The sequence below is a fragment of the Felis catus genome, chromosome E3 (assembly GCF_018350175.1).
Source record: "Felis catus isolate Fca126 chromosome E3, F.catus_Fca126_mat1.0, whole genome shotgun sequence".
NCBI lineage: Eukaryota > Metazoa > Chordata > Mammalia > Carnivora > Felidae > Felis > Felis catus.
This window is the reverse complement of record NC_058383.1, coordinates 35,965,728-35,990,007: the sequence shown is the minus strand read 5'-3', so window position 1 is coordinate 35,990,007 and position 24,280 is coordinate 35,965,728. Positions and strand designations below refer to the sequence as shown.

The following is a 24,280-nucleotide window of genomic DNA, read 5'->3' as shown; positions in this document are numbered from 1 at the left end:
GTGATCACTTAGTGGTAGGTATCTCTGTATGCCTTAGTGCTGGAGTGAATTTTTAGAGCACACTTTTGGTAATCCTGCTTTGACTGGCTGGATTGGAATCTTCAAGCTTTAAGGTCTACTGGAACTGTTAGTAATTCTTGGACATTAGTTTTCAAAGTAATGCTTCCCATTATTAGTCAGTCACCCTCAGGAGAGTACAGACCATTTGCTTTAGCTCTCAGTAGTGTGAGAAAGTTAAGTAACAATTACATGTGGGTCCAGACTTTGAACAGAATGAACTCTTGTCGTTTTTAATCAGTGATGCCCTGTGTACAAGTTATAGAATGTGCACAAATTATAGAATGAATTCTGGGGGTTATTTTCAGATTAACAAATAACTGTACTCATCTGTTTAGTAATGGGGATGATTTTTCCTTCAAATCACAACACTGAGCATTTTTTGAACAGTAGAATTTTTCTTCGTAGTTGTCACAAAGGCATCATTTCTTTGATTTGTTGCGAAGGGTGAATACAGATTGAAGGAGTGAGTTAGCTCTCCACCTCTGATGGGTGCAAAAAATAAAACCCCACCAATGTAATTTTTGTGTCATCAGTAGGAGATGAGGAAGTCACTCATTTCAACTTGGACACTAGCTCGTACCCTCCTAATCAGCTTGCATTTTAACCACAGTAGTTCATAGGAAGGAAGATATTCTTGAGCCTACCATTGCTTGTGTTACAGAATTGTAGCTGCTCACTGGAGACTGCTAGAATGCTACTCTCTCATGCCATTTTAATTGATCACCTTTTCCACCTTCTAGCTTGTCTAGCATTGCCCAGCATCTGTCTAATCCACAGAACTAATTTTGACATAAAACATAGCTAGCTGGAGTACAAGAAGATGCAATGAATAAGAATTATAAAGTGGAAAGGTAGGAATTGATGCATCCTGGGGAAAAATGCCTTCCCAGGCAATTTGAAGCAAGAAAATAATGCAGATGTCTTATGAATGTACTAAGGATTTAAGGCCATTGGTAAAAGAGAGCAAATTGAATAAGTAATATGAAGAATCAGCCACAATAAGAGAATAATGATTTCATGAAGCAGTGTAGAAAGAGAAGGGAGAACAGGGAAATCTGAATACCTTTGATAGTTGAGAATGAAATGGAAGTATAACAGCTTAACAAGCAGAATATAGAGAAAAGACAACAAGATCATAAGAGATAACCAGTGCTTTTAAGCAAAATGAGGGAAAGAGATTTAGAAATGTGGAAAATTGTGGCCACAGCATTTTCAGACAACAAGGAAGGAGAAATGTAGCTTGGATTATTGCATTTAAAAACTACCTTTTCATGAATTCTGCCAGTTTGCCTGAAAGTAATAATTAGTCACATATGAATTAAGAACCAGCAAGGATTATAATGATAAACAGCAATAATTTCAGTATGAATAATATGTGGATTGTGAAAAGAAAAGTAACATAGCAGTTTTCCTATTGTCACTAAAATGAATTTAATGCATATGAGCATAAGAAAAGGATTTAGTACCTATTAGGTGCTCAGTTAATATTAAAGGTGTTTATGGTGCTGAGGGTGAAGCTTTTGTTACTGTATAAAACGTCCAATTGTGAATGAAGGACATTATGCTTTCCACTGTAGAATACACCAGAAACTAAATTCTTCTAGGTGAAGGTCATGTTTTCTCTTACCAGGATTAGATGATAGGAGGTGGTGGCAACTACCTGCCTTATTCACTTTTTTTCCTTCCTTATAATTTCCTAAAAAATTACAGATTTTATTGGTTGTGTGTGTGTGTTAAGGTTTATATTGTACAGGATAAGAAAAATTCTTTATGATCATTATTAGCGACTCCTGGTGTGCCTTTGCACTTTGATGTTAAATTAAGGAAAGTGTAGTTAATAAAGAAATTGGCATTTTTCCAATGAAGTCTTACGTAGAACAGTCTGTGGAAGTGTCTCCAGTGACTTCTCATTGGAAGAAACTGTTCTATTTTTAAAGTTTTTTTTTTAATGTTTATTTATTTTTGAGAGAGAAAGACAGAGCATGAGTGGGGGGGTGGGGGGGTGGAGAGAGAAAGAGACACAGAATCCAAAGCAGGCTCCAGGCTCTGAGCTGTCAGCACAGAGCCCGACACGGGGCGCGAACCCATGAACTGCAAGATCATGACCTGAGCCAAAGTTGGCACTTGACTGACTGAGCCACCTAGGCGCCCCTGCACAGATTTTTTTTTAAAGGAAAATCTAATTACATGTGACTTTTTCCTTGGTGGGAGGCATCTTTAAGAATGTACGAAGAAAGTAAAGTTGCTCAATAATCCAAAGTCAGATAGATGTATTCACACGTTAAAACCAGCCTGTTAATATCCATGTTTCTATTGGCCTTAAGTTCTGCTTTCTCTTGTAGAGTTTTAAGGAATGTCTAAAAGAAAGCAAATGTCTGATGACTTTATACATCCTTGTAACAAGGATGTTGTAATCTAGAACTAAAGTTTTTAGTTCTCTAGATTTGGGTGTGAAATAAGTTGCCTGAAATAAATGGTTAACTAAAACTCAGCTTGGAAGATGCATCCCTGAATATTCCAGTTCTTATTGTAAAATACAGTTCAAAAAATTCTACACTGACATTCAAAGTCCTTTTTGATCTGGCTCCAGCCTGTTTCAACCTGTTATCTGCACACAGAGACATACCAAAGGTTACAGCAATGTTGACTCTAGGCACCTATAGTTCCCTTCATCCCTGACTCTATGTTATTTTCCCCAAGGGGAGATTCCAAAATCTTTAATTTTCATACTACCCCATTTTAGTAGGCAATATTAATGATATCACTTTACAGATAGGGAAAGTGAAATCCAGAAAGATTAAGTGGCTTGCACCAAGTCACGTAGGTAGTGGTGTCGGATCAGGGATTTAAACCCAGACACTCTGGCTTCAAAGTCTATGTCTTAGTTCACTATCCAGGCTGCCTGTCAAAATTTGGGTCTCCCATGGAACTTTTCTTGGTCCTCCCCAGGAAGATTTAAGCTCCCCTTCTTCTCACTATCTTTATCGTTGTAATTGTGCTCATCATCTTCTGCTTTGAATATTTATTGTAAATTCAGTCATGGAACATTCATTTCCTGTTGACCAGGTCCTTTGGTAAAGACCAAAGTTGAATGATTCCTTCCTTCAAGAAACTCACAGTCTAGGTTTGGAAACAGGTGAGCAACAAACATCTGTGAGAAAATAATCACAAGACAGAGAACCATGGGATAACATAGGTACGCTGCAGTTAGTATGTCTTAGTGGAAGCATTCACCAAGTTACAGGATCATAGAAGCCCGAGGGAAGAGAGGCTTGTTTAGCCTGTAAAGACTGAAGAGGACTCCCCTTGCAAAATGGTATTTTAGCAGGGTGTTGAAGCCTGCGTGTGCTTTTCCTATATGGAGGCTCAAAGAATGAGGTTCCAGCCAAAGGAAATAAGATGAGCAAAACCTCGGTCATCAGAGGAAGTGAGACTCACCAGAGAAGTGTCTAGGAGATGCGGCATCCAGACTGTAGTGGGCATCGTGAGATGGTCAGGAGACAAGAAGTCCAGATGGTTGGGTGAGGTGAGCTTGCTGTCTAGATGACACGCTAAGGAGTTTACCAGCATGCTGTAATTCAGTGGCACTAGGGAGCCACTAAAAGTTGTATATGCAAGTGAGTCACTTTATCATCACTGCTATTGCTTTCAAAGCTCAGCATGTCAAATGAAATCTCTTCCCTTTTGGAACACTTCTGCAATTATAATGAAACCTAAAAAGGAAAAGTCACTTTACTTGCTTAGAATTTCATCACAGAGTCAACCATTGATTCTCTTCCTGTGGCCAATATGCCTGCATTGGTTTATACCATGTCAGAATTGTTTGGGGGAAAACAGGAAGAATTGCCTAGATTTTTACCCTAGGGCAAAGGGAAAACATTTTGGTGAACAAAATGAAGATGAATTGTTGGTTTTGCATTCTAAATAGTTAAGCCAGAGATTGAAAACTCCAGTGCCTGTGTGGGCCAAACAGATAACGTATATCAGTGAAGTGGCTGGAGGCAATAGGGATGGGTGAGGACTGGGGAGAACACACACTCTTTCTAATGGAACCATCACCTACTCAGATCATTGGATTTTTGCTATGCAGACATATGGTCTCAGTATGGTTGGGTATTAGGTTTATCAAGACGAGTCAAAATCATAGATATTTAATGTTGTTTTTTTAAGTGCTGGCAGATTTTTCATAAATTTTTTAAAATGGTGATTGGTTCAAATGTGAGCCTTCTCACCTCCACTTTGTGGTCTCTACTTTACAACAAGTAAGCTGAGCTCAAAATTTCTATAAAACAGACAAAGCCTGGGATGCCTGACTGGCTCAGTCAGAGGAGCATGTGGCTCTTAATATCAGGGTTGTGAGTCCGAGCCCCCTGTTGGGTGTGAATGTTACTTAAAAATAAAATCTTAAAACAAACAAACAACAATAACAGCTAAACGTGACTATGCCTGCTTATAGACTAAGACTTACTGGTCAGCAATTATTGAGCTCCTACTTGATGCTAAGCCCTGTATAAGATTCTCTAACAGCCATAAAATTAGGTGGGGGGGAGGGATTCTTAGGTTAATGCATGTTTGGAAAACTGTGTTTTGGCAATTGGCACATAAATACTAGATTTTCCTTTTGGCTATCTCTCTGTTAGAACGTGTAATTCTACAAATGTTCCTCTTATTTTGAGTCCCCAGTGGGGAAAATAACAAGCGTCAACACACATGAATTTAAATAGAAGGATGAGCTCTTGTGCTGTGGTTTTAAGTTATTCCCTACCATTTCAGGACGTAAACCGATGAGCAAGATACATGTTTGTTTAGTTAGTTTTTGTTTCTTTCCAGGCCCCCTCTACCATCACCACCATCCTACTGCTAGTTTATACTTGAAGGGATTTTCATGCTGATGCTGCCTTGACTTGTTTTCACCATGACCATGCTTTTTCCTGTCTGTCTCTCTCTCTTTTTTTCCCCCTCTCTCACTCTAGCTCCATTTGTGGCAGAAAGCCCTTAAGTGAGTCTTTACACTGGAGGTTTGTATGCTCAGCCTGTCAGCCTGTGGATCCATGTGCTATTACCGAGTTTTATCCTCTGAGTACATAGCCTGTAGTTGGGTTTGAATATTAAGTGTCAAACTCCCATGCGCTGGTGAGAGATTTGCAGCAACTAGCAGGCCCCTTCTGCATCCCTAAAAGCTGCTGGGCACTCTCTTTATTGATAAACGGACTCATTTCACACATGTCAGATGACTGGGGTGTAGCTACTGATGCAGTGCGTGATGATGAAGGTACGGTTACCTGAAGCTGGCCTCTTCCCTGAAATGAGGAGGGGTCAGGGACACCCACTCAGGAGGAAAACGTGTAGAGCTGGCTCTTCACAAATGTGAAGGTTACTTCAGAGAGCCTGGGGAGCGTTTTGTCAGTTCTGTTTGCAAAGAGATAGGGAGTGAAGGATTATGATCCTTGGCACCGATAATGTCCCCTGGGCCACAAGCTAATCCAGCAGGACACCAGATGCAACAGAGCCTTCGTATTCGCACATTTCTATGTGGTTATCATAGAGGGCAGGGATGGAAGAAAAGGCTTAGGAGATAATCGTCAAATAACATCTTTCCGTCTTCTGCAGCGGAACTAGAGCCCAGAGTCTGCATGCACTTAGCCACAGTGGCAGTCATTTTTTACCCAGACACTTATTGGACACCTACTATGTGCTAGGCACCTTGCCAGATGTTCTGGGTGTGATGGTGAAGGTACCTGAACTCACAGAGATCTCATCCATGGAAGTGGCCATTCATCAAACACTGATTGTTGCCTTGATGCCAAGTTCACTGCTAGATATTCCACTAAGAAAGAGGGTAGACGTTTAGCTCTGGAAGCAGAAAATCCTGTCTTTACCATTAAAATGCTGGGGGACCTTTTTCCTCAATGCCTCACGTAGCTCATCTTGAAAATGGATATTAAAGCAGTTCCCGACTCATAGGTGGCTGTAATGATTAGTGGGTTGTGGTGGGGATATTTTAAGAACATCTAACACATGACATGACACACACATGTCCGTGGTTGGAGTGTCATAAACTTACTGTCCGGAGGGAGGCCATAAATGGGTGACCACATAGAGAGGATGCACCCTTGGGTCGGCTGTCAAATGGTGGCTTAAATTCCAGCCTCCCCACTTCCTGATGATCTTGGGCACTTTACCAAGCTTTTCTGAAACTTGGTTTCCTCATCTGTAAAATGAGAATGATATTAGTGGTAATTAGCCTGATTCTACTGCATGGTACATTCTGTATATCCTTTGCCCATTATTTTCCACCACACTATGGGAATTGATGCTATTCATGCCTCAAAGAACCACTCGGAGCTCTGCAGGTGCCTCCTATTATTATGCACCACAGGTAAACAATGTATTCCTAAGATGTAGAAAACAATTGTCAATTTATTTGACAAATTTTGGGTTTGTTTTTAGGTTTTCAAAATCATCAGAGTGTAACAGCTGGCAGGGCTTGATGATTCCTTTTCAGATCAAGTTGAATGCAGCTGCAAAGTGTCTGAACTTCGCCTTTAGCTAAGCAGATCCTGATGGGTTCAGTTAACATTGTACACGCATATGATTCACCAAGACCTTCCTTCTGGGTTGGCAACAGTGCTAATTAAAAAGTAAAAATACCCTTTGTGTCAGTATACCACGCAGGGTTCAAAAATGACAAGCCATCTCAAGAGAGTGTTTCCCAAAGGTTAGCCATTGAAATGAAACAAATCATGGCAAATTCACAAATTTGTTGGATGCAAATGTAATCTAGTATTTAACTGTATTACCTCACCCATTGGATGTTAATGGAAAATTTGGAATTACAATCTGTTTTGGTTCATGGATGACCTGGCATCCCCCCCCACAGTAATCTGGAGCTTAAAAGCCCAAAGAGTTGAACTGGGAGGGCACACTATGGCACTGGTCATAGCGGATGTTAGAGTCTATAGGGACCTTAACCTATTCCCTGTGTTGTCTTGGTCCCCACCTATGTATGGTACCTCTCATCTTTGTGCCCAGGTACTGAGTGTCCACCACTATAATGCACAGTTTGATTTGGAAGGAGCAACCTACCTCCTTAGCAATGGTGTAGGTGTTGGTGACTTTAGAGGGGAAGGTCAGACTGAATGGTAATTATACAAAGAAGGAGAAGGAGAAGAGGCAGGTGCCTAAAGCATTTGACGTCCCCAGGGACTCATCTGAATGGGTATACCCATTTCTTTTTTGCCCCCCCCCCCTTGTTAGCTGATCTTCCTTAAGAGATGATAAACTAACATCATTGTTAAGTTGCTACAATTAGCCAAGTAGATTTAAAGACTCAAAATGTATTAATTGATTTATTCCTCAAAAGGGTTGTTTTGATGCCTGGGTGGCTAAGTCAGTTAAGTGTCTTACTTTGGCTCAAGTCATGATCTCATGGTTTGTGATTGTGAACCCCGCATTGGGCCTTTTGCTGTCAGCACAGAGCCTGCTTCTGATCCTTAGTCTCCTGTCTCTCTGCCCCTCCCTGCTCCCCTCTCTCTCTCTTAAAAATGAATAAACATTAAAAAAAAACTCTTTTGGTGGGGTGCCTGGGTGCCTCAGTTGGTTAGGCATCTGACTCTTGGTTTCGGCTCAGGTCATGAATCTCACAGTTCGTGAGTTCAAGCTCCACATCGGTCTCCATGCTGACGGCATGGAGCCTGCCTGGGGTTCTCTCTCTCCTTTTATCTCTTGCCCTCCTCTGCTCTCTCTGTCTTTCAAAATAAATAAACCTTAAAAAATGAAAAAAAAAACCTTTTGGGGCACCTGGGTAGCTCAGTCAGTTAAGCATCCAACTTCAGCTCAGATCATGATCTCACCAATCATGAGTTTGAGCCCTGTGTCAAGCTTTGTGCTGACAGCTCAGAGCCTGGAGCCTGCTTCCAATTCTGTGTCTCCCTCTCTCTCTGCCCCTCTCCCACTCAGGCTCTTTGTCTCAAAAAAAAAAAAAAGCATTAAAAAATGTAAAAAAAAAAAACAACCTTTGAGTTGAATGGCATTACTCTGATTCCCATAGTATAGATGTAAAAACTGAGGGTCAGAGAAGTTGAGAACCTTGCCCCAAGTCACAAAGTCAGCAAATGGTCCAGTGCAAATAAGTAGTCAGAGGAAGTAAGTGGCTTCAGAAATTGCATTTTACCATAGCTTCCTGAGCCTCTGTTTTTCTGTCTCTCTCTTCTAGTCCATTTTGTACACTTTGGCCAGTTATTCTCATAAAACACAGGTAAGAATGTTTCATCCATTTTCTCAGACGTCCTTCATGGATCCTTCATGACTATCAGCCAAAGCCTAAACGCATTCATTTACAGTGGTTTAGTTCATGGCCTTTGGGATCTGTTGGTATCAAGGACCTGGCTCCTCATCTTGTTACTCAGGTGTCTTTCCTCTATCTGTCTTCCTGAGCTGTTTACTCAACTGTGAGACTGGTGTCAAGAATACGTACCCGACAGAATTATTAGGGACACTCAGCCCTTAGCCTGTGCAAAGCAGGGAGCACAGTGCCTAGCGTGAAGCACATAGTAAGTGTTCTGTACCTTAGTGCAGTTGCTAGGTCTGGCCCATGGAGCCACCTACATTTGGTTTCTTCTTTCCAGGGTCATTCCCCTCAATAACCTTACTCCATTCTGGCTCATGACACCTGCTCACGATTCCCCAGTATGCCATAAAATTTCATGTTTCCACCTGTTTCAGCCACCCTCTTTCTTTAAGTAGCATTTTGTCCAGTTCTTCAAGTTCCCCTTCTTTGACTGTTGAACAAATAAATCCTAGTAATTCTCCATGAATCACTTTAGTTGTCACTTTACCATGTATGTTTCCTGCACCCTCCCCTCCCCCACCAAGTCCACATGCGTCACTCCTTACTTTCTCTGCTTGGAACCTTGTTTTCCGTTGCTTCCTATCAGCTCTTATGGATATGAGCTAGTTTGAAAAACAGGGCATCCCATTCATCTTTGAATCCAGAACTGTGCCTGAGACCATGCTTTGATGGTTTTCACCAAGTGGGGGCTCAGAAAATACTGAAAGGATTAATGAGTCGATGCACACATTAAAATGAGCAAAATAACTTACATTATGTTCCTTTTAACAGCGTTTACTTGTTTTGAATTGCCATTGGAGAAAATCCTTGAAGATTAGAAAAAGAATCTGGAAACTTTGGAATATAGATTTTTCTTTCTTTTGCTACTTTAAGTTGTAGACTTACTTAATATGCCTACCTATTTCAAATCTGAAATTATACACACCAAGACTCTAAATCTGTGTAGAATAACTTAGAGTTTCAGATGCATGAATTCCATATTTTTGATGGGTGTCACATGCTATCAAAGTATGTGGACCATGGGTGGAAATTAAGTGAATTACTTTTTTTTTTTTTCAAATGCTTAGCTAGGAGTTTGCTCTAGGATTAAGGACTATTTTCTTATTAAGTAATGCAGATCTTAGTAAAGTAAGTACTTTTATTATTATGATACTTTTCGAATTCTTGGGAATGGATGAAGCATTTTTGGGTAAGTTAGAGCATTATCAGATCTAGTTTCCTGAGAAATGAGTAAAAATAACTTATAAGTGTTTCTGTGAAGATTCTTTAATGAAAAAATATTACAGAGAAAGTTTAGAAGAAGGTCTGGAACTTAGTAGTAAATACTCTATAAATGAAATGCCATCTGAGCCTAAAACATGAAGCTTCACAAAATAGAAGTTGCTAAAAATTATCACAGAGGTATGCACAAGCATTTTGTGAAGCATTTTAGATGCATTACTTCAGTTAATTCTCAGAGCAATCCTGTGGTATAGAATACTGGTAGCCATTTGCCAAAAGAGATGCCGAGGTGCAGAGAGGTCCATGAATGTCCTAATGTCAAACACAGACAAAAATCACAATTCAAGCTTTGCTTTCTGTGGGTCTTGAGTTCTTACCATTATACGATACTGTTTCTCATGACAAAACCACAGAGGCAAATATTTTTGTCCTGAAACTTCTTATGTTTCTTGTAGCTGTGTCTACAATATTTATTACTTACTAGAAATTATGCTATAAAGAAAATATCACCCAAAACAAGTGTGGATGAAGTCTCACATTACACACATAACTTTTGATTGTTACCCAATGTGGCCCTTGGAACATTTACCCAACGCTTCATAACTTTGGCCTAGTTTTATGACTTTTCCTTCTCCCATACGGAGATGTTGAGTGCTGTATTGATCCACCTTTCTACCTAGCTCTTTTTCCTTCATTCCCTTGCCTTTGTTTTTCAAAACATTCTACCAGATGGCTTTGTGGTTCTTTGCTGAGCATAAAGGATTGGCTATGGGGAATTTTCTTTTATCTTTGAAAATCTGTTGCGTATCTTTTAGAAATAGTTTTTACCTGGTTTTCTCTATTTTTGTTTAATTTTTTTTTCTTTTGGGGGTAATTATATGGGGCGGAAGTTTTATACCAAGAGGCACACAGCATATTCTATGTTAGCATTGACTCCTCTTGAAACTTACACACACTTTGGGGTGTCTTTGATCTTGCTTTCCTTGATTTTCCTAACTGTAAGAATGCACATGAACCAGATTACCAGGAGAAATTACAGAAAAGAGCAGTTTAAATTAAAAAAACAAAACAAAACAAGAAGCTCCAACCCCTTTCTTAGGAAAATGAGGAGACTGAGGCCCAGAGCCAGTCAAGTAACTTAATCAAGGCCCACCAGCTAGTTAACAGCAAGAATGGTACTAAAACCCACACCTAATTTAGTGACTAATTTCGGAAACTTTTTTAAGGCTTTATATTTTTACAGAGTACCCAGTTAGGGAGAATTTTTAGATGTAAAGAATGTAGCAATGCATCTTTGAAAAATACCCTCCGTGACTCATAAAAAAAAATGGTGGTATTATCAGCAGAGGTACTTCATGTATTTTATAGAGAGGTCTCCCCCATTCTTGAGAGCAGACCCTGCCACAGTGATTCTGTCAGGATCTGATGCCGACTGTTCTTATACATAAAGATTACTGCACCAAGCTGGCCTTGATAGTTTTACCATTTCCTGGAGATTACATTCTCGAGATGATGAGACCAGCTTGAATTTTCAGTGTAGTTGTGAGACCTTTCTTAGGTTGAAATGAATTCTGATAAGCTGATTATCTCTCTGAAGAAAATATGATGTCCACATTTCATAGCTTAGTTCCTATCACTTTAGTGCCATTTTTATTCTGAGACATCTTTCCTGGCCTAAATTAAATAAGGTAATAAGGTGCTCTGGAGTCCAACACATATTAAATAGAATTAAAAAAAAATGAGACCTACAGGGTAGAGGATGGGTTTTCTTTATGGTATATTTTCTTTCTTCATGTTGAAGCAGGCGCTGCTAGCTAGTTTCCTTTTCTTTCTAGAGCAATGAGTTATGAAGCTCAAAAATAAAGTGTTCTCAGTGGTGTAAATAAAGCAGTAATCTGAGCAAATATATCACCCTGTGTACTGAGGGTTTTGTTTTTTCCTTGCCTTTTGTTTTTGTTTTTGTTTTTATTTTTTTGTCTCTTTTTGTCCCTTTTCCACTACAGTCTCATTTATGTTGTTGTGTATTGTTGACACATTAATCTTTGTAATAGAAACGAAAGCTACTTTTCATTGAAAAATAGATTCAAACTAAAAGATGATTAATCAACAAAAGCGCCATGCATTCCCAACAATGTGCTTTGTATCCCGGCTCTTATAAATCTGTCTGTATTTCAGTCTCTTGCACGCTCTCTGATTACTCTATCCATTTTCCACTTCACTCCGGTGAAACTGGTTAGGTTAGCCCCCCAGCCTTCCAGGTGTTATGAAAGGAGGACAGTGAGAGTCATGGGGAGGATCTTCCCCTAGGCACCATACACCTGACAAAGGGAGTCCCAAGGCTGGCAAGGGATGCTTGCAGTGCAGGGGAAGAGACTGTTACTTCGAATCACAATGTCTGAGAGGCCTCCCTTTGTAAGCCTGTTGCTCATCCCTGTATAGTTTCTCTTTCAATGACAAAGAGCAGTAGAACTAGTGAGATGGTAGGTAATACCCAAAAGGGAGTTGGTTGGGAAGGGATGATCCCCTGTGCAGTAGCTTCCCCTGTGTTTTGAGAGCCATGATGGTGTCACGGCACAGCTAAGCTCCTCTCTTGTAAAAGCACATCAGTGCCTCTGTGAAGTCACCCAAGATTCTTCTCTGGAACCAAGCTTCTCTGGGCTGCCACAAGCAGGTGATGTTTAGTTAGAATAGGAGTATTCTCTTTGACAGCGAATATTGCATAATCGCCATTTAGATCAGGGTTCAGGTTGTAGTTTCTCTGTGGGACTTGCAAAAATACTTAACCTCTCTGAATATCATGCTTTATCTGAAAATTAAAGATAATAATGCCCACAGCATGGGATACAATGAGAATTCAGGGGGATGCTCCATGCAGATTGTTTATCGTGGCACGTGGCACAAAGTGAGCGGGGCGGGGTGGGGGAGTGTTGCTATTGTTATGATTGTTATTCTCTTGCTATTTTTATTGTCTTTATGTACATTCACATATATATGTCCCTGTCTGTCTCCATTAGATACTTACTTCCTGAGTTCCTTCTCAGGAACTTTTCCTTGTTTCTCTGTCACTTTTCCTTGTTTCTCAAGACCTCACCTTGGCAGGAGGACTTCAATATGATTAAAGTAGGTACAGCTCTTAGAACACCCACCATAGCTGTACCCCACACTCTCTTCCTATGTAATCTCATTTAATTGTTGTAAGAATCTACAAAGAATAATTTTCTTCCCGCCCCCTCTACCCCACACACAAGAGAATTGAGACCCAGAGATGTAAAGTAATTTACTCAAGGTCACACAACAAGGAAATACTGAAACTGGGGTTTGTATCCCAGTGGGGATGACTCCCATGGTTAAAGTTTTTCCTTTATGTCTACATTGATTTCTTTTTTTTTTTTTACTAAAAAAAATTTTTTTTTGTTAACGTTTATTTATTTTTGGGACAGAGAGAGACAGAGCATGAACGGGGGAGGGGCAGAGAGAGAGGGAGACACAGAATCGGAAACAGGCTCCAGGCTCCGAGCCATCAGCCCAGAGCCTGACGCGGGGCTTGAACTCAAGGACCGTGAGATCGTGACCCGGCTGAAGTCAGACGCTTAACCGACTGCGCCACCCAGGCGCCCCTACATTGATTTCTTAAAATGTTGTGATCTTTCCTCCAACTGACTTGTAAGAAGCTGGACACTTGGGTGGATAGGGAAGTTGGGCTTAAAGAAATACCTTTCAGGACAGGGTGGTTAGCGTTGCACCCCTGGGTCTCAGATTGATACCCTGGGGATGCCAGAGAATGTGGTTTCGTTCTGGAATTAGCCATTCACTCATCTATTCAGCAAATATTTACTGAGCCCCGGTTTTGTTCCAGGTGCTGGGTTAGGTACAGAGCATTCGGAGTGGAACAAAACCCTCGGTGTCGGAGTCCTCATGAGTATTCAGTCATGGAGTTCAGCAGGAGAGGCAGATACTAATCAAATGGTGGTGTTTTGCCATGCAGCTACAACTGATAAATGCAAGGAGAAGAAGCCTGTCCTAGATTTGCTGCAGAGAGGGATCTGGGAGGCAAAGGAAGCGATATTTGAGATGAGAGTTGAAACCACACAGGGTAGAAACCACACGGTGTGTGTGTGGCAGTGTCGGGGGCGGGGGTGGATGGGGAGGGGGTCTGCTTTTTCTTCAAGCCTTGCTCCAGGAGCCTGGCGCCTTGCAGGTGACACTGAGCCCTCTCCGTTATCACTTTCCTTGAAGCAGCAAAGCTTCCTGTGTCAAATTTCTGCAGAGGTTGGTACTCTCTTTCCATCCTGAGTTTTTTATGTGAGGAGTTTCATGGTTTCTACATGGATAAGATCCTTTGGTCTCCTTAATCCCAAGTTTGTACCAGGCCAGCTCCAGACACTGATGGATTTGAGTAAACCCAGTTCATGTGAGCTCGTGAACACTTGCTGAAAAAGCCTTATTCCTTTTGATAGAAAGAACTCAACTGGCCATTTCTGCCATGATGGGAAGGAGCATTTCTGTCTTCCAAACAATTTTGTGCAATGCCAGTCATCAGCCAATGGTTCCTATCCATTTCTGCTGGTCTTTTATGATTCAACCTAAGAATCTGTCTCCAGGAATTAAAAATCTTTCCTCTTCTGATTTAGTTTCCTCTAACCCCTGGTACCTTTAAGGAAACATCCCAGGCCACAGAAAATCCCCCCTTTAGATGGTGGAAATGTGAAGATTTCTGGGCTCGCAGTAGGATTGGTAAAGGAAACTATTTCAGGGAAGCTGCTTTGTGAAGGTGGTGGTCATACTTTCTCTCCTCGTGCTAGAAATGAGCTGCAGGGCACCACCAAAAAAGCCAGACTAGGCAGCATCTCTGTTTTTAGAAAAAATTATAGCTGTATCAAATATGGGCTGAAAGTATGATGCTTAGAGTCACACAGAACTAGATTTGGATGCTGGCTTTACTGATTATTCATGGTAATACCCGCTACAAATTCTTTCAGGTTTTTTAATGCCTACTTCATCATCATCAAAAGGGAAATAATGGATGTCGTGCCCACGGGGGATTTTGTGCCCGGTACATGTTAGATGCTTAGTATCGAATAGTGATCATAACAGTTGTGATTTTTATTATTTATACATTTATTTATTTATTTAGATCTTGGTGAATCTCTGTGGGAATCTGTGTAAGCCTCAGATATCCAGGGGTGGCAATCTTTTTCTATAAAGGGCCAAGTAGTAAATATTTTAGGGTCTGTAAGGCATAAAGTCTGACAACTACTCAGCTCTGTTGTGTTAGCATGAACGTGGCCACAGATAATACATAGTTGAATGAATGTGGCCATGTCTCGATAAAACTTTATTTACAAAAACAGGCCAGGTGTTGAATTTGATCTATGGCAAGCTTTATCAGCACAGTTGCCTGGGTTCGAACCTATGTGTGGTCCTGCATAGGTCTTAGGTGAATAACTTGGTCACCAAAACATGTTGGTGTTGTAAGTGGTAGAAAACCACTGAAGCTAGGCTAGCCGAAAGCACACTTTCTTAGAAAGACACACTGGTATTTCACGTTCATCCTCTGTGTAGAATGTTCAGCAGGACATCAGGAGTGGTGGAATAAGAAATATGAACGTTTTTGGAACCCAGGTGCCAAGCTCTGCACACTGTGTCCCTTCCACTGTGTGGGCTCTTCTGCTTCTCTCTGTATTGACTCCATTTACCCTGCTTTCCACAGATGGACTTGGTCTGCTGTGCCTTACTAATTTCAGAACGTGCCCTAGGTCCTCATTCTGCATCACTGTGCAGATGCCATGCCTACAAGCTGACATAGTGACACATTGTTTTCATGTCCCCATTGTAGATTCCTAAGATAGGGCCCCTAATGTTCATCCAAGGGTCAGATATCTCTGCTTCGTATCATCTGTCCAGGGGGAAACAAGGTATGAGCAAGACCAGGTGCATTCCTGGGCAGGCACCATTCTTAGAAAAAGGGATGTGGAATATAGAGGCACACCAAAACTATGCTCCCCTTCGTTTCTCCTAACACAGAACTTTGCTCAGTACTGTCTCCAAGTGACGCTGTTTGACTCAACACCATATTTCAAGTGCCCAATGTGGACCTGGCTATAGGGTGATCTCTCTGCTTGTGTAGGAAGAAATTAATGGTATTTCCCACCTAAAAGAACATCTTTCTTTCCTCTCACTCTACACCCAAAAAGTTTTAATGTTATTTAAATTAAAATAATCAGGTCTCAGGTATATTTACTTTCACAGAGTTGTTATTGTATGCTTTGATTTTGATGTCCTGTCTCATGAACTTGGTAAAAATAATAATAATAGTAATAATAATAATAATAATAATAATAATAATAATAGAAATACATCTTGAAATTTCCCTAGAGTTCAGCTTCCCTTTTTATACTGGGTGTAACTAAAGTTTGGAACGGAATAAAAAGAACCTCATTGCCTTACACATACCCTGTTATCTCTGGCAGGTTCAAATACAGTTTCTCCAAGAAGGCTGTGTGGTACCTTTGCTCTTTCTAGCCTTGAATCTGAGAGTCTCAGGATTTCTTTGGAGTACACATAGCAGCGTCTTTTTGACAGACAGTGCAAATTAAAAGATCCAGTGCGGCCTGGGAACCAGGGACCCAAACTTGCCCCTTGGGTTTTCATTTACAGTTAGGCACTGCAGACACAATTATTGCTGACAGGGAAGCAGAGGCTGGTGGCAGAGTGCGTGTGACGGGAGGCTCATGCCAACCTGTAATTGGGAGGATTATTTTTAATCAGAACATACCCTACAGCCCAAACATTAGAAATCTCCTGTAAGGCCAAGACAGGAAATTAAACACACCAACAATAAGCCTCAAAGGGGGGTGGCATGTGGGGTGTAATATCGTTAGTCTTTCGAAGGTCCCTGGAGCTTTAAGTAGAAGTTTGCTTCCCTAGGGAGGGAGACTGGGAAAAAGCTTCCCATGGAGAAGTCACAGATACTGTACCTGAGTCCTTACTGGACAGGTGGGTACAGCCAAATTAAATGCAGCAGGCAGGCTAATTGATGTTTATTGCATTTAGACAGTATAACAAGTCAAATATAAGCCTTGGAGTAGCAGCTACAGTTATATTTCATCATTAAGGGAAGAGCTTCATTAGTTCTTTATTTTCAGAAATCTTACTGAGCACCTACTTTGTGCCAAGTGTTGTGTTGGCCATTGGTATGCCTTGGCTCTGGTCTTGCCATCATCTGGATAATCTTACACTTTGGCAAAATTTTGCAAAACATATTAAGCCTTTTTTTTTTTTTATTATTGGAATGACTGTTGTTGACCAAGTAGGCATCATTCTCGGGCATTTATTGAGTAGCACTGCCAGGTAATTGCATCGTGTACTCCTCACACCAACCCTCTCAGGAGGGCATTATTACACCCAATTGATAGAGAAGAAAACTGAGGCTCAGAGATGTCAAGCAGCTTGCCCAAAGTTACATAGCTTAATGAATGGGAGAATTAATTTGAACCCAATTCTCTGTCCAAAATCCATAGAGTACTGTCACTCATAAATAAGGTAAAACACAGCCTAGGGCTTTAAGGTGCTAAGGAATGTAAATCCGTTGGAGAGGACAACATAGAGACCATTGTCTATGAGTAATGAGTGCTCAGAATCACTAATGGAATTCTAAGACTGAGGAAGAGGGAGCTCTTTATTGTGCCTGGCAAGGGCTCCCCAAGGACATGAAGAATAGGTACATGTTTACCTGGCAGACAGAGAAGGAACAGAATCCCAGGTATGGGACCAGATAATGATATTAGAGGGCATGGAGCATTCAGTTTTAGTTTAGAACTACTATCTCAGATTTTGTTCTTGTTCAGCACAGTCACTTACATTTAATAAATACAAGGGGAAAAAAGAGAATATTTTGGGAATACTCAATGCAGAGACCAGGCATCTGAAGGGATGCGGTGGGACGCTAAAAGATGATATAGGAGAATCAACTTTCAAAGTATCTCTTGCCGCCCTTGCTGTGTAGAATGCTTATGTGTGATCACAATGGGAGATGGTCTTTAACCTATGGCTCTCCCTAGGAAATAAACCACACATGGACAGTAAAATTACATATCAGTTCTCAGTCTAGAGCTCAGGGTGTCTAGATCCTAGAACAAATCCAGGGGTATACTGAATTGTTTGCATGACCAAGTGTGGTTGGTCTGATCAGCCACCTGTAGTAGCTGCCATTGGTCAGCAGGCTCTTGTTACATGGCTGAGAGTCACTGGATTCCCTTGGAGAGGGTCTCTATCTCCAACCTAAGGAAACTTCATTGTACTCCCCATCTTGATTTATTCTCCTCCCATCCCAGATATGGTCAGTACTAGCTTCTCCATGCCCCATCATTGCCAAATTGCACATAAAAAGTCCATATGATACTGGCTGCATTAGTCTGTGCTTGATGTGGCCTGAGACCCCTTTTTAGGACAGTTAAACTTCAGACACCTGAGTAAGGTTAGAGAGTGTGTACCCACTCACAATCACTGATTAAGATACAGCTTCCTAACCTGAATGAAGGGTTGGTAGAGAATCCCCCTAGTTAGGTGAGATGCCACCCTTTGAGACCAATGTCTTACATGTACCTCTTTTGTTGACAGTTAATAGAAGCATACTCAAAGTAGCTCACAGAATGTGGATATTTATCCCCCAGCATAGGAGTGAGTCTCAGCCCCACCCAGAAATCCCCCTCCCATGGCCTTTCCAGTCTTGCCTATTCTTCTCTCAAATCAATTTTTCTTGCTCCAGAGCCTGGCTTATTCTCTTCTTCTCAGTGAATACATGGCAGAGAATGGTGACCCCACAATTACTGAGTTCTCAGTTCTAGGAACTAGCAAAAACTGAAGAGTACCTTCCACATTCCTGGGAGAAAATTGAACTGAGATCAGGTGAGGTTTCATTACTACTGAACACAGCCCTAATGGAGCCAGGATCATATACTTCAGACATGACTTCCAGATCTGTGCTAGGCAGAGATGGGGTAGAGGGAAGGAAATAACTCAGAAAATCTGTGTAGTCAGCCAAAGCCTGTGTAAAGTTAGCAAAACAGTGAGGAAACCTTCTTTCCATCCCTCCTCCCTTCCACCTATCCTTCCTTTGGCAACTATATGTTGAATACCTTCATATTCACAACAGTGTGGTTAGAGCTGGTGTCAAAATGGTGAGTGAGATAGACATAGTCCCTGCCCTCATACAGTTAACATAGTGGAGACAGCCAGACATCAGTTAAATAATTTGTGCCTGAGTGTTAAGTGATAGCCATGCTATGTGCTATGAGGAAGGGCTCTTGAGACCATGTAGTAGGGGTTTCCATAAGAAAGTAATGATGAATGGGAGTTAGTGGGTGTTAAAAGCATCCCAGGTCAAAGATGCAGCATGTACAGTATCCCCATGGCAGGTGGCAAATCACGTATGATCCAGAACTAGAAGGTCCCCAGGGCTGGTACACTAGGGGTCCAGAGGGAGGTTGTGCCTGCTCACTAATAAATAAATAAAGCTGGAGTGTGGCCAGAAGCACACCATGCAGGATGTCAGGCTATGTCACAAGGTATAGGCTTTGTCCTGAATGGAATGGGAAGCCATCAGTGCAGGGTTTAAATAGTCAAGCAATATAGTCACAGTCACATTCCGTAAAGATTGCTGTGCCAGCTCTTTGGAGGAATTAGAGGTGAAAGCCTGGAGACAGAAGGCGATCTCTGCAGCCTATTGCGGTCGTCCAAGTGGGGAAATCCTCAAGCAGTCTGTGGCAGTCTGTGGGAGTGGAAACACTCCAGTACCAGCCCGATTTAACGAATGAGAGAGTTAAACTGCACGCTGCCTACCCAGGGGTCATCATCTCCAGTGTTTTGGAAGTAATTGGCTCGCTATTTTTTGCGTCTGTTTGGACAAAGTGCAGAGGTGAGGGCAGCTAATGCAGGAAGCGAGCATTCACCTCTGTTCTGCCTGACTTTGTTCTGATGTCCTTTAAAATTTTGTTCACTTGCAGCCCTTTGGCTCCAGCCTTGGTCTCAGTATGATGAGAATTCCACCCAATTCCTCTGGGACCCAAGATTCTCCCTGGTCACAAATTGCTCTTAAGGTAGTTTGCAAGAGTAATTGCAAACTCAGGACAATCTTAGTTTGTTTTTGTTTTGTTTTGGTTTGAACATATACAGCTCCTCTGGAACTCTAGAGAGCATCTTAGATTTTTCTCACTGTCTGGTGCCATTGCTGCTAATGACCATTTCTATTCTCACCTTGTAACAATGGTTCTCGGCCTTTGTTTGCTTTTATAAAACAATCTGCCTGGAGAATTTGATGGATTCTTATTAGTAAGGGGGGTGGTTATAAAATTCATTTCGACTGCAGGTTGGGTTAAAAACAGATCTAAAGGTGTGGGCATGAAGCTGATGTGGATGAGAAGTTAATATTATCATCTGGGTACCAAATATGGGAACACCAGTGATGGCTGTTTTGCTTAGGGAGAACCTCTCTCTGGAATAAATTTCAGTGCCCTTCCTTGGAGCTATACCACTTTGGTTCGATGAGGAATCACTGCTGATTCCGTCCAGTGTAGTGAGCCGCTGCTAAGTGGCTGGGCACTGTGCCAGACAATGAGGCTACCAAATATCAGTAAAACATTGTCCTTGGCCTCCAGGAGCTCACAGACAGAACAGACCAGCTCTACAGTGGGTTAGAGTGTGTGATTCTTGTTCAGATAGAAGAGTGTGTGAAAGACCACAGAGCCCCTGGAAAAAATTCAGTCCAGCTGGACAGGTCAATGAAAGTTGCAGAGAGAAGTTCACACTTGGGTGGACATTGAAGAACAAGTTGAAATTGAGCCAGGATTAGGGCAGTTGAGGAAGAAAGATGTGACCAAAGGCCTAGAGGTATAACGATGCCTTCTGTCTTTAAGGCATCAGTTTAGCTGGATCCTAGAGTATGTAAGCGACTATGCGAAGGGAAGGAAGAAGTACCAGAGAGAGTTGCCCAAGAGTTAGGAAGTGGAACCTGACAAAAGAAGCCATCGTTATTTTTAATAAATAAGAAGACACATGTAGATTTTGATGCAAAGTCTGGATATACTATGGGTTCAATAAAACTATTGCTACTGCTATTGTTTCTATTACTATTATCATCATTAATATATTTTTACTAGGACACAGATAATTCTCCAGCTGAGGCATACTATGAATTTATAGAAGTTAATTATATACTTTGACTATTCATTTCCTAAATTTTCTGCGTCCTTTTCCCAAATCATATTCTATCACTTCTTGTGGTTACATTCTTCTCATCATGAAGATCTCATTTCCACTGCTGCTTCCTTGGCAAAGTCTTCCCCACCATCCCTGATCAAGATCTGACTTTCCCCCTGGACTGTAGGCACCAAGAGGATAGTGCTTGGCATAAAGAGGGGCTTGATAAATAATAATAAACTTTCATACAAACCTCCAGTTATAAAATGAATGTCATGGGATAAAAAGTACATTGTAGGGAATATAGTCAAAAGTATTATAATAACTTTTTATGGTGACAGGTGGTAACTAAACTTATTGTGGTGAGCATTTTATAATTGTCAAATCACTATGTTGTATACCTGAAACTAATAAAATATTGTATTTCAACTATACTTCAATAATAATAATAATAACAATAATAATAATAATAAACAACTTTTAAATGGCATTGACTTTGTGCCAGGCATAATACTAAATAAGTGCCTTACAAATACTAACTTCTAATACCTCAATCTGTTGAGATAAGCACTATATGATTCTCATTTTATAGTTGAAGAAGTTGAGACAAAGAAAAGTTAAGTGACTTGATCAAGGTCACAAAGCTGGTAGGTAGCAGAGTCATGGATGATTGGGATGGATGGATGGATGAACGGAAGGAAAGAAGAAAGGACAGATAAATGACCACTGTTACCACCATCCTTACAACTTCACAGCTGTGTATACTTTCAGGCTTCTCCAGATACACATCTCTCTTTCCGCTATTTTAGAACCACTCTCTATTTTCAGACGCTCTAATTTATCAACACCAGTGGGCTCACCAAATATGAAGATTGGAAAAAAAAAAACCCTCCATCATATTAAGCTATTAAGAGGGGCACCTGGGTGGCTCAGTTGGTTAAGTGTCGACTTTTGGCTCAGTTGGGTAAGCGTCCGACTTCGGCTCAGGTCATGATTTCATGGTTCATGAGTTTGAGCCCCGCATTGGTCACTGTGCTGATGCTCAGAGCCTTGGAGCCTGCTTCAAATTCTCTATCTCCCTTTCTGTCTCTGCCCTTCCTCCGGTCATGTTCTGTCTTTCTCTGTCCCTCAAATAAATGTTTAAAAAATTTTTTTAAAAGGCTATTAAGAACTGGAGAATATTTTCCAAACATATATCTGTGAATACTGTTTATAATTAAACTCTGAAACTTGTGAGTTCCATTGAATCTGAGCACACACTGTGTCACTACTCGAGAGAAATAATAGAACACTAGAACAGGTTCTAGAATCCTGCAAACCAATCCCACCTCTGCTACTCCCATGACCCCAGAGTGGGAACGGGTCAGAATCAACTCTCTTGAGTATAGGGTGCCATTTAACTCTCTTATATCTATCAGTAAGTCTTTGTGATTAGAGATGACCTCTCCCCCAACCCACTGAATTACATGAGATTATAATGGCCATCTGCAGTTTGAGTGATATTTGGTTTTGATATTTAAATATTAATGGACATGGATCTTATTCCTTCTGATTGGGAGATGATAGCCATGTTTCTGAAATTGATTATTGATAGGACACCTTGTATCACAGTCACTTTGAGTGTTAGCCATCATGGGATTGACCGTTATAGAATCCTAGAGTTCTAGAGTTGAAAAGAGAGTTTATCTCTTTTTGCCTAACTCCAGGCAATAATATCTCTGAAAGATTGGCCTCTCATCTTTCCTTGAACACATCCTATAGCATAGAGCTCACTGTAGAAGGCATGTGCATAGCAGACCTGTTGTAAACTTGGTATCCAATTGCCCAGTTCAAATCCAGGCTCTGCTACCTTAATGCATACTTTGTGCAAGTATGACTTACTTGAACTGTCTGAGCCTTGGTTTCCTCTTCTGAAACAGAGAAAATAGTAATACCTTCCTAATCAGAGTGTGAAAGAATTAAATGAAAATATATTGAAAGACTTGATCTTAATCCTTTTCATCATCACTACCATCATCATTGTAAAATACACTGTTTCATCAAAAGCCCATTTTAGAGGTTAGCCAGATAGGACGATGACAAGACAGGTTAAGGCACAATACGAGAGTACGTTCCTTGATACTCAAGTCTCCCCCTCTCTTCTTCCCTAGGAAACTGCTCAAAGAACTCATGCCAGTGGGACTTACAGCTTCCTTGATCGGGCTCAGCATTCAGTAAGTGCGACCGCTTTTGAACCTTCATTACATAAATACATCTATTTCTTTGATCGTGTTTGCGATGAAAAGCTCTCTTCTGCAGGCCTGAAGTTCCCACAAACACTGTGCTGCCTGCCTGTGTCTTTCTTTTCTGCTCTACTGCATTGGATTCAGAGGTGAGAGGATGATGTGCCAGGCAGAACCCCCACAAGGAACACAGGAAATGTTTGTGCGCATTGGGGGATTAACCCTACCACTGCTGGCTGGAGGTTAAATTAAAATGTGCTCTTCTTGTCTATTTGTTCCCTAAGCTTTTCTCATTAGGAGATATCTTGTCCCTCTCTCCCAGCTGCATGACCCTGCAAAGTAGAAAGAAATGCCAGCAAAAACAGATCAGCAAGTGAGACCACATATTTCTTGAGGCATTTAAGAACAATTCATTTTGCACCAGAATACAAGTCCTACTATATAAAAATTACTGCAGAAAAAGAAATTCTGTACTTTTAAGATGCTGGGGTACATTTCAGAAATTTCATTTGTTTTTAGCAAGTAAGCACTTTCTGCTGTCTGCCGTTCTCATTGTGCACAAGGACTTTATTTCTGGTGAAGCCAGCAGTATTTTCTCCGGTTTCCCCGACTCCTTTTTTATGAGACGCTAGCATTTGAGGTGTTGGTGTTGGTGTTGGTGTTGGTGCACGGGACATCAGCTCTCCTCTGCAGTAGTTCTGCTGGCGAAGAACAATCTGTTATAATTTAACCACAAATATCAAAGTTTTAAAAGGCTAACTAAAGGAAATATTTAGTTTTTTCAAGATGCAGCTTCCTTGGTAAGGTTTCAGAATTTTACAAAAAATACATTCTACTTCTGAGATGGGTGGCGTATAATTTGATACATCAAATATCATAAAGGGGCAGGTGGAATCAGAGACTGTGGGACTCCAGGCCTGGAAGAGGCTGATCAAAGGGAATTCTTTTGCCCTCAGTGGTAACGCATGACTCCCCTTTTTGCTACGGAATTTGCATATGTGAATGATAGAAGGAGGAGGAGGCAGAAAGAAAGAAAAAGATGGTGTATTTGCTGTTTGTAATATCAGAGTGACTCACTGTGACCCTGATCAGCTAAAGCTTGTATCACACAGGAGATTAGACCCACAGCTTTTGTTCCTAATAATAAAGGAAATTTCGTGTCTAATTCCCTACATGCCACATCTATCTTTCATTGCCTTTGAAGTTCAGGCTACAGCGTTTTCTGAAAACT

At 41.0% G+C, this 24,280-nt stretch overlaps 1 protein-coding gene across 5 annotated transcripts in view; it reads left to right on the top strand.

Moving 5' to 3' along the window:
- RBFOX1 (RNA binding fox-1 homolog 1) overlaps positions 1-24,280 on the top strand; it is a 2,060,838-nt gene that overhangs the window by 832,420 nt on the left and 1,204,138 nt on the right. For 3 of the 5 annotated variants that reach the window (XM_045047971.1, XM_023246528.2, XM_023246527.2), the window contains 2 exons: positions 22,978-23,040; positions 23,126-23,198. In XM_045047971.1, the coding sequence (XP_044903906.1) occupies positions 22,978-23,040; positions 23,126-23,198 (136 nt within the window). The remainder of the gene's footprint in view (positions 1-22,977; positions 23,041-23,125; positions 23,199-24,280) is intronic. The other 2 variants (XM_023246513.2, XM_023246510.2) reach the window with 1 other exon arrangement.